Source organism: Nyctibius grandis, chromosome 2 (assembly GCF_013368605.1).
Source record: "Nyctibius grandis isolate bNycGra1 chromosome 2, bNycGra1.pri, whole genome shotgun sequence".
NCBI classification, from domain to species: Eukaryota; Metazoa; Chordata; class Aves; order Nyctibiiformes; family Nyctibiidae; genus Nyctibius; species Nyctibius grandis.
The window spans coordinates 23,115,107-23,128,389 of record NC_090659.1 but is presented as its reverse complement, the minus strand read 5'-3'; the positions used below and the strand labels follow the sequence as shown (position 1 = coordinate 23,128,389).

At 39.9% G+C, this 13,283-nt stretch overlaps 1 protein-coding gene across 1 annotated transcript in view; it reads right to left on the bottom strand.

The window, feature by feature from the left end:
• Positions 1–13,283, bottom strand: part of PCP4 (Purkinje cell protein 4) — a 56,837-nt gene that overhangs the window by 25,305 nt on the left and 18,249 nt on the right. Inside the window, exon 2 of the mRNA XM_068395452.1 lies at positions 11,664–11,715. Coding sequence (XP_068251553.1) covers positions 11,664–11,715 — 52 coding nt within the window. The remainder of the gene's footprint in view (positions 1–11,663; positions 11,716–13,283) is intronic.

The following is a 13,283-nucleotide window of genomic DNA, read 5'->3' as shown; positions in this document are numbered from 1 at the left end:
AGGAAAGGGCTGCTCAAGGCTAATTTAAGCTTCAAACTACAGCATATCAAGGTCACAATGCATTGGAAGTTAATACACCACCATTATGCAATAAATCTAAAGATGGTCAGGTGAGGGACTCTGTCCTATACGTTGTGTTTGAAAGAGAGAGAGAGATAGTTGTTGCAACACATTCTCAGAAAGGAGCATTTCCGGAAAACCTATGAAAGTAGAGTAAAAATGCCCTTAGCAATCCAAAAGGCTAACTCTCAGCTGTCTGGCTATCAGTATGAGATCTGGAACTCAGATTAGAAACTGCAGAGCCAGGATAGTTACTGTTGGATTAGTACAGACACATAATGAATTCCAAAATCCTACAACAATGTATTGTTTTTCTGGCTATTAGCCTGGATTTTAATTAGTTTGCGCTAAAGAATACATTTGTACATGTCCATTTTTTACTGGCAGCTTTTAGAGGAGCTAGTAAATTGGTCACTGTGAAGTGCCAGTTTTCACTAAAACCTAACAAATAATTAATGCTTTCCCCATCTAGAGTCAGCCAGCAGTCTTGGGGGTTTTTAGGTATAAGTTAGAATGAAAGATGAGATACTCAAAATGCAGTTAGACTACTCATTCATCAACCGCAATTAAATAATGTTACTGTGAGACCCTGGAGAATCGCTGAGAGCTGAGTTCCAGTCTCTGGACTACCCACAATATCTCCCAGGAGTTGACAGAGCACCCTGCCCTGTTTTCCACTGTGACTCTTGAAATGCCTTTTCCATATCTGGTGCTATCCAAGTTTCTTCTTTTCTTGAGAACTCCTCCTTGGAAAATATATATTTTTCTCAGTCCTTCCTATTCGTAACCCACTGTGGTCTACGGAAAAAAAATAAACCAATACTAAGTGTGCTTAATCAAAGCAAATGCTTTCATCAGATCGAGCATCCTAGCGAACAAAGATCTCAAGCCAGGAAACATCTGGAAGTTTTCACATCCAGATTTCCATTGAGAAAATGGCTGGAAGAGCTGACATGAGGTGGCCAGGCTCAGCCAGATCTAAATAAGGATGGAGTTGCTTGAGATGGGATTAAGGAGAAATTAAATGTCCAGGTCCAATTCCAACATTCTAAAAAACTCTGTTGAGCATCCACTTAACTCCAGAGATACACAGGCTCTATAGGACTTATTTTAGTATTACCCACAAATTCCTCAGCCTTGATAGAGTTGAGCAAATCAGAAGCCATTTTATACCTAAATCAAACTAGGAGCTATAAACACCAAGCTCTCCAGAGAAGCTCATTGTGATAGGTATCACGTCACAGAAGAATACATTTCTCTCTGTTGACAATAAATGAAGCTTTAGGTCTCTCATGCACGTGTACACTAATACAGCCAGGCAAGAGGAATTTCACCCCTAACCTATATAGAGAGACAGAGTTTACTATTATTAATCCTAATAGCTCCTGTTCAGCATAGGAACCCAAGACACACATGGGCTAAAGTCCCACTTTGAAACACCCTTCTCTTGCATTGTACGAGCAACCTAGGCACTTTACATACAGTCCTGAAATCCACTTTGAGCACCAAGACAGAAGGTGAGGTGTTGTGCTGGTTCACTCAGGAAAAAAAGGAGAGATGATGATCTTTGGAAGAACAGGCTACAAAGATGTCGTGAGGCTATGCAAGGAGAAAATTAAAAGAGCCAAAGCCCAACTAGAACTTAATCTGGCTACTGCCATAAAAGACAATAAAAAATGTTTCTATAAGTACATCAGCAACAAAAGGAGGACTAAGAAGAATCTCTATATTTTATTGGATGTGGGGGGAAACATAGTGACAAATGATGAGGAAAAGGCTGAGGTGCTTAATGCCTTCTTTGCCTCAGTCTTTAGTAGTAAAACCAGTAGTTCTCTGGGTATTCAGCCTCTTGAGCTGGAAGACAGGGAGCAGAATGAAGCCCCCATAATCCAAGGGGAAATGGTTAGCGACTTGCTATGCCACTTAGACACGTACAAGTCTATGGGGCCAGATGGGATCCATCCAAGGGTACTGAGGGAGCTGGAGGAAGTGCTCACCAAGCCACTTTCCATCATTTATCAGCAGTCCTGGCTAACCAGGGAGGTCCCAGATGACTGGAAATTAGCAAATGTGACACCCATCTACAAGAAGGGCCGGAAGGAGGATACAGGGAACTACAGGCCTGTCAGTCTGACCTCAGTGCCAGGCAAGGTTATGGAGCAGATCATCTTGAATGCCATCACGTGACACGTACAGGACAACCAGGTGATCAGGCTCAGTCAGCACGGCCTTATGAAAGGGAGGTCCTGCTTGACTAACCTGATCTCCTTCTATGACAAGGTGACCCGCTTCCTGGATGAGGGAAAGCCTGTGGATGTTGTGTACCTAGACTTTAGTAAAGCCTTTGACACCATTTCCAACAGCATTCTCCTAGACAAACTGGCTGCTCATGGCTTGGACGGCCATACGCTTCGCTGGGTAAAAAACCGGCTGGATGACCAAGCCCAAAGAGCTCTGTTGAATGGAGTTAAATCCAGTTGGTGGCCAGTCACAAGTGGTGTTCCCCAGGGTGCAGTATTGGGGCTAGTTCTCTTCAATATCTTTATCAATCATCTGGATGAGGTGATCAAGTGCACTCTCAGTAAGTTTGCAGATGACACCAAGTTGGGTGGGAGTGTTGATCTGCTTGAGGGTAGGAAGGCTCTGCAGAGGGATCTCGACAGGCTGTATCAATGGGCCAAGGCCAACTGAATGAGGTTCAACAAGGCCAAGTGTCGGATCCTCCACTTGGGTCACAACAACCCCATGCAATGCTACAGGCTTGAGGAAGAGTGGCTGGAAAGCTGCCTGGCAGAAAAGGACCTGGGGGTGTTTATTGATGGCCAGTTGAATATGAGCCAGCAGTGTGCCCAGGTGGCCAAGAAGGCCAACAGCATCCTGGCTTGTACCAGAAATAGTGTGGCCAGCAGGACTAGGGAAGTGTTTGTCCCCCTGTACTCTGCACTGGTGAGGCCGCACCTTGAATACTGTGTTCAGTTTTGGGTCCCTCACTACAAAAGACATTGAGATGCTGGAGTGTGTCCGAAGAAGGGCAATGAAGGTGGTGAAGGGTCTAGAGCACAAGTCTTGTGAGGAGCAGCTGAGGGAACTGGAGCTGTTTAGTCTGGAGAAAAGGAGGCTCAGGGGAGACCTTATCGCTCTCTACAACTACCTGAGAGGAGGTTGTAGTGGAGTGGGTGTCAGTCTCTTCTCCCACATAACAAGCAATAGAACAATATGGAATGGCCTCAATTTGCACCAGGGGAGGTTTATATTAGATATTAGGAAAATCATCTTCACCGAAACGGTTGTCAAGCATTGGAAGAGGCTGCCCAGGGAAGTGGTTGAGACACCATCCCTGGAGGTATTTAAAAGACGAGTAGATGTGGTACTTAGGGACATGGCTTAGTGGTGGACTTGGCAGTGTTAGGTTAATGGTTGGACTTGACGATCTTAAAGGTCTTCTACAATCAAAATGATTCTATGATTATTCTATGATTCATGTTGTAGCATCTCATTCCTTTTTACACTCTTAACTGCTTTTTGTTCTGGTCACTACTTCAGCTAAGGACCAAAATTTAATCATGTCTGTAACACTCCTGCTGTTCTAAATTCTTGTGCCTGCTTACACAAGCAAGCCTGGTAACACCAAATTACAAGCTAATTTTGGAGCATCGAGCTAAGTACATTAATACAGCTATGTGCTATAAACTAAAATCTTAAAAACCTTCAGAAAAAAATGATTAATCATTTACCAAATAACTAACAGACAAGGAACTCATAAGTGGAAGAGCATTTTCATTTCATTTACAAAACCAAGTCTTCTGGAAAAGAAGAATAACAGAACAAAACAAAAGTCTATCATACGAAGTAAGGCAGATAGTGTGTACAGTCAAAAAAAGCAATGTTTCTGCAACAGTAAATCCTGGTAACCACTGTGTGCATTGATTATGTTCCTTTTCATTTTTCACTTCCACTAAATTAAAAAACAGGCTGCTGAGCTATATCCACCTCTTGTAGACTTTTAATCATCTGTTGTTAGAGTCTGGGAACATGTAGAGATAGATCTGCAGCTTATGCAAGTCAGTCCAGCTCCATGGACTTCCAGTGTAAATATGCTAGCTTACATATGCCATTGACTCTAGTCCTGATACAGCCCCAAACCATCCTTGATGATGGAGGGACAGATTCATTTCAGAGGTAACATTATTGGTTTTACTAGGGTTATCTAGGGACTGGCTTGACCCAGGTCCTTCATTTGGGTTCCTACCAGCAGCAAAGCAGATCTAAATGTTCCTCTTCTCAGAGTATTGATGACAGCATGGTTTCAAGTGAGTGCACATTTGTGGAAGCAAGCCAGTGCATGTCAGCTATGTGCCAACCCTGGAAAGAAGTCTCATTCTCCCTCGTGCATAGTCAGGCAGCACATGAATAATTACAGACTGATTTCCAAAAGAAATATGGCACTTGTCAAAGGCATAATTTCAGTTCTGCCTTTCCTCATTAACACTTGACCAGAACCCCAGCATATTTGAGTCATCTAAATGCAAAAACCACCAATGTCATCAAAGCTTTATTATTATTTTTTTCTTAATTTACAATGACTTTTTTCCTAATAACCTAGCCTGATCTTGACAGACCAGCTTCTCAGAAAGGATTAGGGCTCCTATCACCTTTCAGGTGCTCAAACACCCACTGAATTATGCACCTCCTAAGTGCCAGGATCCCAGTGCTGCAAGAAGCTAGATCCCAGTCACATTGTTGTTGAAAGGACAAAGAAACTGAGACAAAATCTTACCAAATAGGGAAGTAGCAGCTGTCAACTAAGGGCAGAAACTAGGAGTCAGAAAGGCCAAACCCAGAGTGTAACAGGCCACAGTCAATGCAAATATCAAAAAACCCAAGGAGAAAGTAGCATGTCAAGATCCTCATGGGTATCGTGAAGAGGCTTGGGTCTCAGACTTAAATGGTGCTCTTTCTACTTTTAGTTTTACAGACTCCATTCTTTCAGGCAATTTCACTGCTCTTCCATGTTCTCACTGAAACTGGTTTGCCTCACAATACAGTAATTTTTTTTTTCTTTTTGGGGGGGGGGGTCAGGGGGGGCAAGTGTGCACCATCTAACACCACAGGGCTGTGATCCTCTATTAACTAGTGAAACTAAGTTACAAGTGAGCATAATTCATGATGATTTCCTTCTGCTGCTTCTAAACTTAACACTGCAGGAATGCTGCAGCTGTACTAATTTCTACCTCCTGCAAAGGAGCAGACTGTATGACTGACCATATGTAAGTATATATTACACACACACACGTGTTCTTTTCTCACATTTTATAAATGCAGCTGAATTTTTGGGCACACTCAGTTCGAGAGCATCACATGTAAGCAGTCACACAAGCCTCTCAAGCTGTACGCAGGCATTGTGTGCAAAACAAAGATCCCATAAATTAAGTTATTCCTGTAGCAAGTTGGAAAGAAAGAGATGGACTGGGGCAAAAATTGTTATTGTTATCTCTATTTTTAAATACTTGGAAGACACTCAGTTACTGTAGTGGTGAGGACCATATAAGTACCTAGACAGACACATTTGTAACAGGAGTGTTAAGCGTGAGGGTTTTTCCATCTCAAAGGTGCCAGCTAGCTGGGACCTTTTGCTCTAAGGGGAAAAAAAAAAAGGAGAAATATTTTGAAATCATTTCATATTTTTAAGTCCTTAAAAAAGCAAGTTTAAAAGCTGAAATAGTTTTTCTATGGTTGTGCTGTTTTGCTTTGTTTTTCCCCCTGTGTGACTTCTGCATTTAATTTGCTCTCCTGGTACTCTTCCATCAGATAGGAAACCATTTTTTTCCCCTCCAGTGCAGGCCCAGGGAGGAAAAAACCCCAAAACAACATGCAAGAAAAAGCTGCATAATTAACATTATCAACACACACACAGACACCCTTCATGTGCATATGCTATATTCTTTGTGTCAGTAGATGGACTTATTTGGTACTCATGGGAGTAGTTATAAGTGATAGCCAAAATGAAAGCTTGCAGGGAATTCCAAAGACAGTACATTGACCAGACTATATGAGCACTGCTGGCTCTGCTAATTCATGAAACTTTTAATAAAATGCCTTTTTTTAAAAAAAAAAAAAAGATGCTTCTGCCTAAACATTTAAAAAAGAAAGCATCTCATTACCAGAAGTGCAGCAGTAATGCACAGTATCAAACCTGACTTGTCAGGTAACAGAAGAACAGTATCTGCTCTCTTACAAGTAATACTTAAGTTTAAATTAGGTGTATTCATTACTTTAAACTCCATCAGAGGATCCTCTCCATGAAACCAGATGGCCACTGCACATGTACCCCCCCCACACACAGACATGCTTGGGGGTAGGTGAAGTTTCAGTACAGAAGGTCTACTTTATCTCAAACACACATAAAAATTGTTGCTTTAAAAGTTTTTGTTGCTAGATAAACATCAAAAGTTGTTAAGAAAATTTCTGTGAGCAATCCTTGTCATCATTGCCTCAAATGAATAAGCACACAGTATTCCTCTGGAGAGGACTTATACTTATCCCCAGCCTCAAGAAATGGAAATTCACCTAGGAGAGGAAGGGAAGTTCATGTACAATTCCTCTCTCTTCCTTTCAGCGTCCTCTCTAGGGAAGATCAGTGAACAATCTAAGAGCCTTGCTATTAAAGGCTCAATCTGTCTTTAGCTGAGACATGTTGGTTCCTGAAGAGATGAACAGACTCCTTGATAAACAGACCAGACTGGGCAAAGCATGAGATACAGGCCAGGAGAGGACCTGAGGCATATTTGGTTTGGTTCTGTGTAAGCTTTATGTGTAGCTGTCCCCAAGAAAGTGCCTGAAATGAAACTCAGCAGATAAGGTTGCCTGCAGTGTTTTTGCCATGCATAGCTATGCCTTGCGATGGGATTCTTCTAGAACTATTTATTTTGAATTTTTCTCTTAACTCTTACCTAAACCACTCTCAGCTACAGATCATGGTGTTAAGTTCACACAGGATTTTTACACCTTCCTCTGGGCCTGGGCGACCTGCTGCATCTGTACACAACCAAATGCAACTTATGTAATTATGCTGAGGGTTCACTCACTTTTGTACTTAGGCATTATGTTGTTTGATTGTTGCATATATGTCTAGGAATGCTGCTGAGACACAGACTTCCTATTTTAAGAGAGGGGGGATGAGGTACAGTAAATAATTCTCATCTCACTTCCTAAATCCCCACTAGTACCAGCTAGGTTGTATGAGATAGGACAGAATTTGGCTCTGGACATAGATTGAAAGAAGTGGAAGATAGAGACTGCATTACTGTCTGGGAGATCATATTCCCTGAAGGACCACTTTCAAGGGACAAGAGAATTTAAGTAGAACACCATAGTGAAAAGAGAAAAGAGGGTAAGGCCTTTTCCTCCCAACACTCAACCTAATACCCAGGAAAACTCAGTATTAATTAGTTTCATACAATACCCACTGTTCTAACTTCTGATTAGTGCTGTGGGGGTAAAATACCAGAGAAGCAGTCTGAAAGGGTAGCGTATTTTGTTACATTGATTCAGCAGTTGCTTGCCAGCCCTACTTCATCTTTTGCCACACAAGCAATGTTTTGTGGGAAAGACAAAATGTACAAGGCATTGTAATGCTACAGCTCAGTCACTGTCCTTCACTGTGACTAAAGAATGTGACCTCTAGACCTGGGCAGATACAGCAAACCATGTTCCATGAGATCCTTTGAATATTTATACAAAATAGCGTTGTGTTCCCTCCCTTTTCAAAATAATTTTTCCACAAGTTTATTTGTAGGGCTGTTCCCAAAACCAGTATATTTTTACATAGTCGTTGGAGAATTAGTGGAAAATTAATTTCAAGTTCTTAAACAAATATTTATATTAGACCATACTACAATAATGATCCTGGCCTCTAGCCAGGCATTAAAGCTCTATTAAGCTAAGCACTCTACATAAATAACTACGAGATGATTATTCACTCTGCCAGAACCTAGCAAGATTCTTTACTCCTGAGTGCAGTGTGCAGACTTTCCTGAATTCCTTGAGTAGATGAAGCGGATGAACGGATTGCTGATCACAGTGCAAGATGCATATCCCCCTACCATGAAAGCTTACTGAAGAGGTGTCTCTGTTCTACCATGCATGATTGTTTTACAATTCTTTACCGTTACTGTTAATGTTTCCTAGAAGCATTCAGATTTAAGTGAGTTTAGATGACTCCATTTTAGATGTAAGAGATAGCAATTTACTTTATTAACTCTACTGTTTCTTTATCCTTATGTAGAAGCATCCCACAGTGTATTGCACAGAGGAGGAAATGCAGAGCATTTATTCATTTATAGTTTTCTGACCACCTCAAAGCAGAGGTCATAACACTGACAAGACAAATGCTTGAGAATGAGTAAAAACTGAAAAGGGCTTCACTTCAGTTCAACTGACCATCTTGCTGTGATTGTGTAGGCCTAATCCACCATGACATCTACATTCAGGCAAAACCTATTCATTTTCTCTTCACTCAGACTCAGGAAGTTATAGAATTCATCACATTAAAACATGTATTTTGTTATTATAAATATTCACATTGCTGAATGATAAATCTGATATTCTGAGAAAATTATTAACAAATACCAATTAATAATCACATGCCTTATGTACTTTCAGAAGAAAGGGTGAGATCTATTAATAAGAAAGAGTGATTCTAAATTTGCAGATAGAAATAATTGGTTCTGACGCAATTACTTCCTTGCCAGTTGTGCTAGGCTGTAAAAACTAGATTGTATGATACCAGCTTGCAAATTACATAGCAAAAAGATGTAGGGTAATGTGAAACAATGAGAAGTGACAAGTGTTAACCTACAAAGGAACTTTGTGACATTGCCAAAGTAGTAATAGTAAGGTAGGAACATCCTCTTTTCATTTAAGATGTATTTGCAAACATGATAGGCCAGATTAATCAAACCAAGTGAGCAAAAAAGGAAATTACAGCTTCTTAGCCCACACTGACTATTAGACCAAGTCAGATTCATATAGGAGGGGGTGCATGGGTATACTACTGCTGTCTTCCCTTTGGATTTTATACCATAGAGAACAGCATTATATAATACAATTTATAAGTTCGTAATGGCATACACAAATATGTCTTGGCTTTCAGGTAGACTGAGGTCCTTCAAGACCCAATGAGGTTATGACAGCTACAGTTACATGGCTCTTATGTCCAACAACTTGTTTTTATACAGGTGCTTCTGTATGCATAGTATTACTGCTAACAAGGTGGTTTTTCTTTAAAGATAGTCCTTTGACCACTTTTCACCCAGGAAACAAGTTTATGTAATTTACTTCCAATAATATTTTTCTTCTTCCCACTCCAACAACAGAATGAAATTACATAGACTTCCTTCACAGCAATATAGTATGTTTTGGATGGAAAAGCTACTCAGCATTATGCAGTGCCCACTGAAGCTATCAGGAGCTCTTCCATTGACTTCACTAGCCACTGATGTACCATGAGAGCACATTGTAATAAAATAGTTACTCTCCCTTACAAAGACATGAATCACCATCTGAATTTGATCATAACCTGCTAAAGGACAAACTACAACTTGTTTAAAAGGTCAAGATAGACAAATGTCATCTAGGGCTTGACTAGCATCCAGTGAGATCATTGAAGGTTAACAGCAAAACTCTTAGTGTGAGTAAAAGTTACTTCAACACAAGTGATTATTCAGTTATTTGTAATACTGAACATAATTCTGCTTTATTTTCACACAAGCATGTGGACTGGGGAGATTAGAGGACTATTCCATCTCCCCCGCTGCTCTTCTATTTTACATAGGTAACAGTTTTTTGTTATAGTTTCATTACAACAAATAATTGGTATTTATTTGTCTAAGATTAACTGCGCATCTATCTGTTTACATTATACCTAAACCTATGCTACAACTAGAATCATATTTGTGAATTAATGATGCAGTCCTTTTTCCCCTCAAAATTCCCTTTGAGAAAAAAAGAATTTGCTTTTTAAAAGGTTGAGGGATCAGTAAATCTAAGCTGAACTTGATAACAGGACAATTTTACTTGGGAAGAATCAAGGCAAATGAGTTCAGTTCATAACATGCTCAAACAGTAAAGAGAAAAACATGCTTCTCGTGCTGCCCGAATGGCTGACAATTTTGCTTGCTTTCCTTTCCTGTTAAGTTGAGAATACAAATGGCTTTGCTGTCAAGGTACATTTGTTCCTACTAATTCAAGACACCATAACAAGCCAAAATATTTATTTCTTTTTTCCACTCTAATTTGTGTTTTATCGTATTGGGAACATCATCTATGGATTTCATTTACTGTAACATTATGCAAACAGCCCTTATGGGAAAGTCACCTCTCTGTAATACAAAAACTAAGCATAAAGAAGTCTCTTAATGTTTTAGGATGTGTTGCCTCAAAGGCCCCAAAAATCCTGTTCAGACCAACACATAAAGGCCAAAATGCATATCCAAAATAACTGCTCAAATATCCCATCTCTGAAAACCTTTGGCTTTTCAGAGAAGAGACTTATATTCTTCCTGCTTTTCAGTAGATGGGATGGACTACCAGAACATATTCTTTCAGTTAGAACTAGATGACCAAACAGAAGCAGACAGCATATTTATATAGTTCAATCCTCCTCCTGTCCATGAATGTCTACACACTGATTCTGCCTCATATTCAGCTGGGTATATAAAGCTGATCAAAATGTTTTCCTGTGAAAAACATTTCTGATGGTAACTGCATTTTAACCAGGTGATCATTTGTGTGTAAAGCATTTCTTCCTCCTATAGGAAATAAAATGAGATTTCAACTAAAAAACAATTGCTGTTTTCACTGAAAATTCAGTTTGACTGTCTTTGGGGGCAAAAAAAAAAATATAAAATCAACATTTTCCAATTAGAATTGTTTGTGCCACTTAAGAGGTTGAAACTTGTTCCTGCCAACCTCTTTGTTAAAGTTTGAAAAAAACAATGACTCACCCCTTAGAGCAGTGGAGCATGAGTCCAGATTTGCTCATGTACAGTGCTGAAGTTCAGAGCCTATTGTCATATGGTCCTTCCATGTGAGCTGCTCCATCCGTAGCCTATCTGTCTCTAGCAACACTCAAATGAGTTCTATGCAAGTGGCTTCTCACTTTGGTATCTTAAGTTATGGGCCTAAAATTAGGTGAGATGAACCAGACCACAGAAACTATGTTTATGAGCAAGTTCTTTGTAATTAGTTTATGTTTGTTCACCTTCCCCATTCACATAGCAGCCACTCATAATACTTAACTTAGTCTCTTGGTGTTCTTTTCACACATACTTAACACTGTCTTGTTCTAGCCTCATTTGTATTTGCACTGCCTTCTACAGAGTCCTTTGGTTTACCATAGTACGAGCTCAGAATCAGATCTCTACTGTAGCAGATGATTTGAACATACAAATATAAAGAAAACAATCCCACTGAAGCCCTTCCACTTTTCAAAACACATTCAAAAGATATGAAACCAAGGCCATTGCTACCTGACATTACAGTAAAAAATATTTTGGCTCAATTTGACTCAATAATCTCCATCAAGAAATACAGTCTACCCTTACCATTCTCACCAGATGTCTTGTCTTTTCCATTAGTAGCTCCGGTTCCCTGTCTCTGTTAGGGGAAAGAAAAAAAAGAAAAAGTGGTTAAAACAAACTTGAATGTGCATTTTCCCCTTGGAATTACTAGCAGTTACAGCCTGATTTCTCCTCAATATCTTGGACAGTCATTCACCCTCAAGCAATGTTGCTTTGAAACACTACCAGTCAGAAGAGGAATGCTCAGTACCGTTCAGGTACAGCTGTGTAACTATGTGTGCAACTGTATATAATTATGTTAGTGACAGGATATGTGTAATCAAGTTTCCAGCAGTGCAAGGGTATGAGCTACAGTAGGACCTCTCTTCAGGTCCCTGCTGTGCCTCTATTTCCATGATTCTTCTGACCTGACTTTGGCCAGAAGACTGACTCATCTTTCCACTTCGGCCACAAGCGTAGATGGAACTTCCCACTTCATTTCACTCTGTCCAAGGAATAGCCTCATGACTTTCCACGAAACAAACTGATTCAAGTCACTCTACTAAGTAACATGTGGCAAACACCAGTGCAGTCCAAATAAATATTCACAGTGGCAGAGCTGTATTAGTGTAGTTACACTGCTAGGTAACTTTCTAGCTTAAGAATGGTCACTTTATGAAAATTATGCTGCATCTCCCAGAGAAAGCATCTCACAGGTGGAATTAAGGTACTTTGGCAAGTATGGCAAAACTTGCATTTCTTATGTAAAATTATTCATACTTGTGTATATTACTGAAATAGACTAAACAATTCATCCTCTAGGGTTGTACACAAAAAACTAGGAGTATTAAATTCACTGAATAAATCCAGTTGCATTCAGCCAGAGGCAACACATCCTCATGCATCAGGAAAGTTAACAGCTGCAGTCACACTGCAAGCCAAATGGTTTGTACCAAAATATGGACAGTTATATCAATTCTCTTATGAAAATTCATACAGGCATACTTATCTGAAGGTATTTACTCTAGAATATCTGGTTAAAACCTTCTCTACTGCTCTGGTTTCTGTCCTTCATCTCCCATAGCGGTGGTATTTTCAGGGTATTCTGTGTATACAGAGCTAATCACAACCTAAGTACAAAACCTTCATGTGTACTCTTAGCTTTTATTATAGAAGACAAAGGGGCAAAGAAAGCTCTTCAAATCCCTCAGAAGAATACAAAAGAGCTACATATGGTCTATCATGCATCCACATGCCAGTGATGAGGTTTCTCACCCTCTTCTCCGTGGCAGACTTCAGTGCATATATCTCTGGTCTACTGGCTCTGCCTCATCTCTCACTCCATGCAATAAGACAGACAATCCCTAGAGAAAACGACTCAGTCTATAACCACCGCTACAGTCTCCCCATATGATGGAAATATATTTGTTTCTCCCTGGAACCTCAGAGCCAAGACAGGAGAGAAAACTTGGCCAATAATGTCAAAAAATGGGATTCTAAAGGGATAAACATCTTCTACAAAAGCATACGTTACCAACAGCCAGAAATCAATAAATCCACCCAACAACCTGTTTTGCTAGATATTAACCTTTATGCCTCCATTTAAAGGTTGGTTAATATTTCCATATTTCAATTTCAATCCACATTTGAAACTAGATTTTAGTG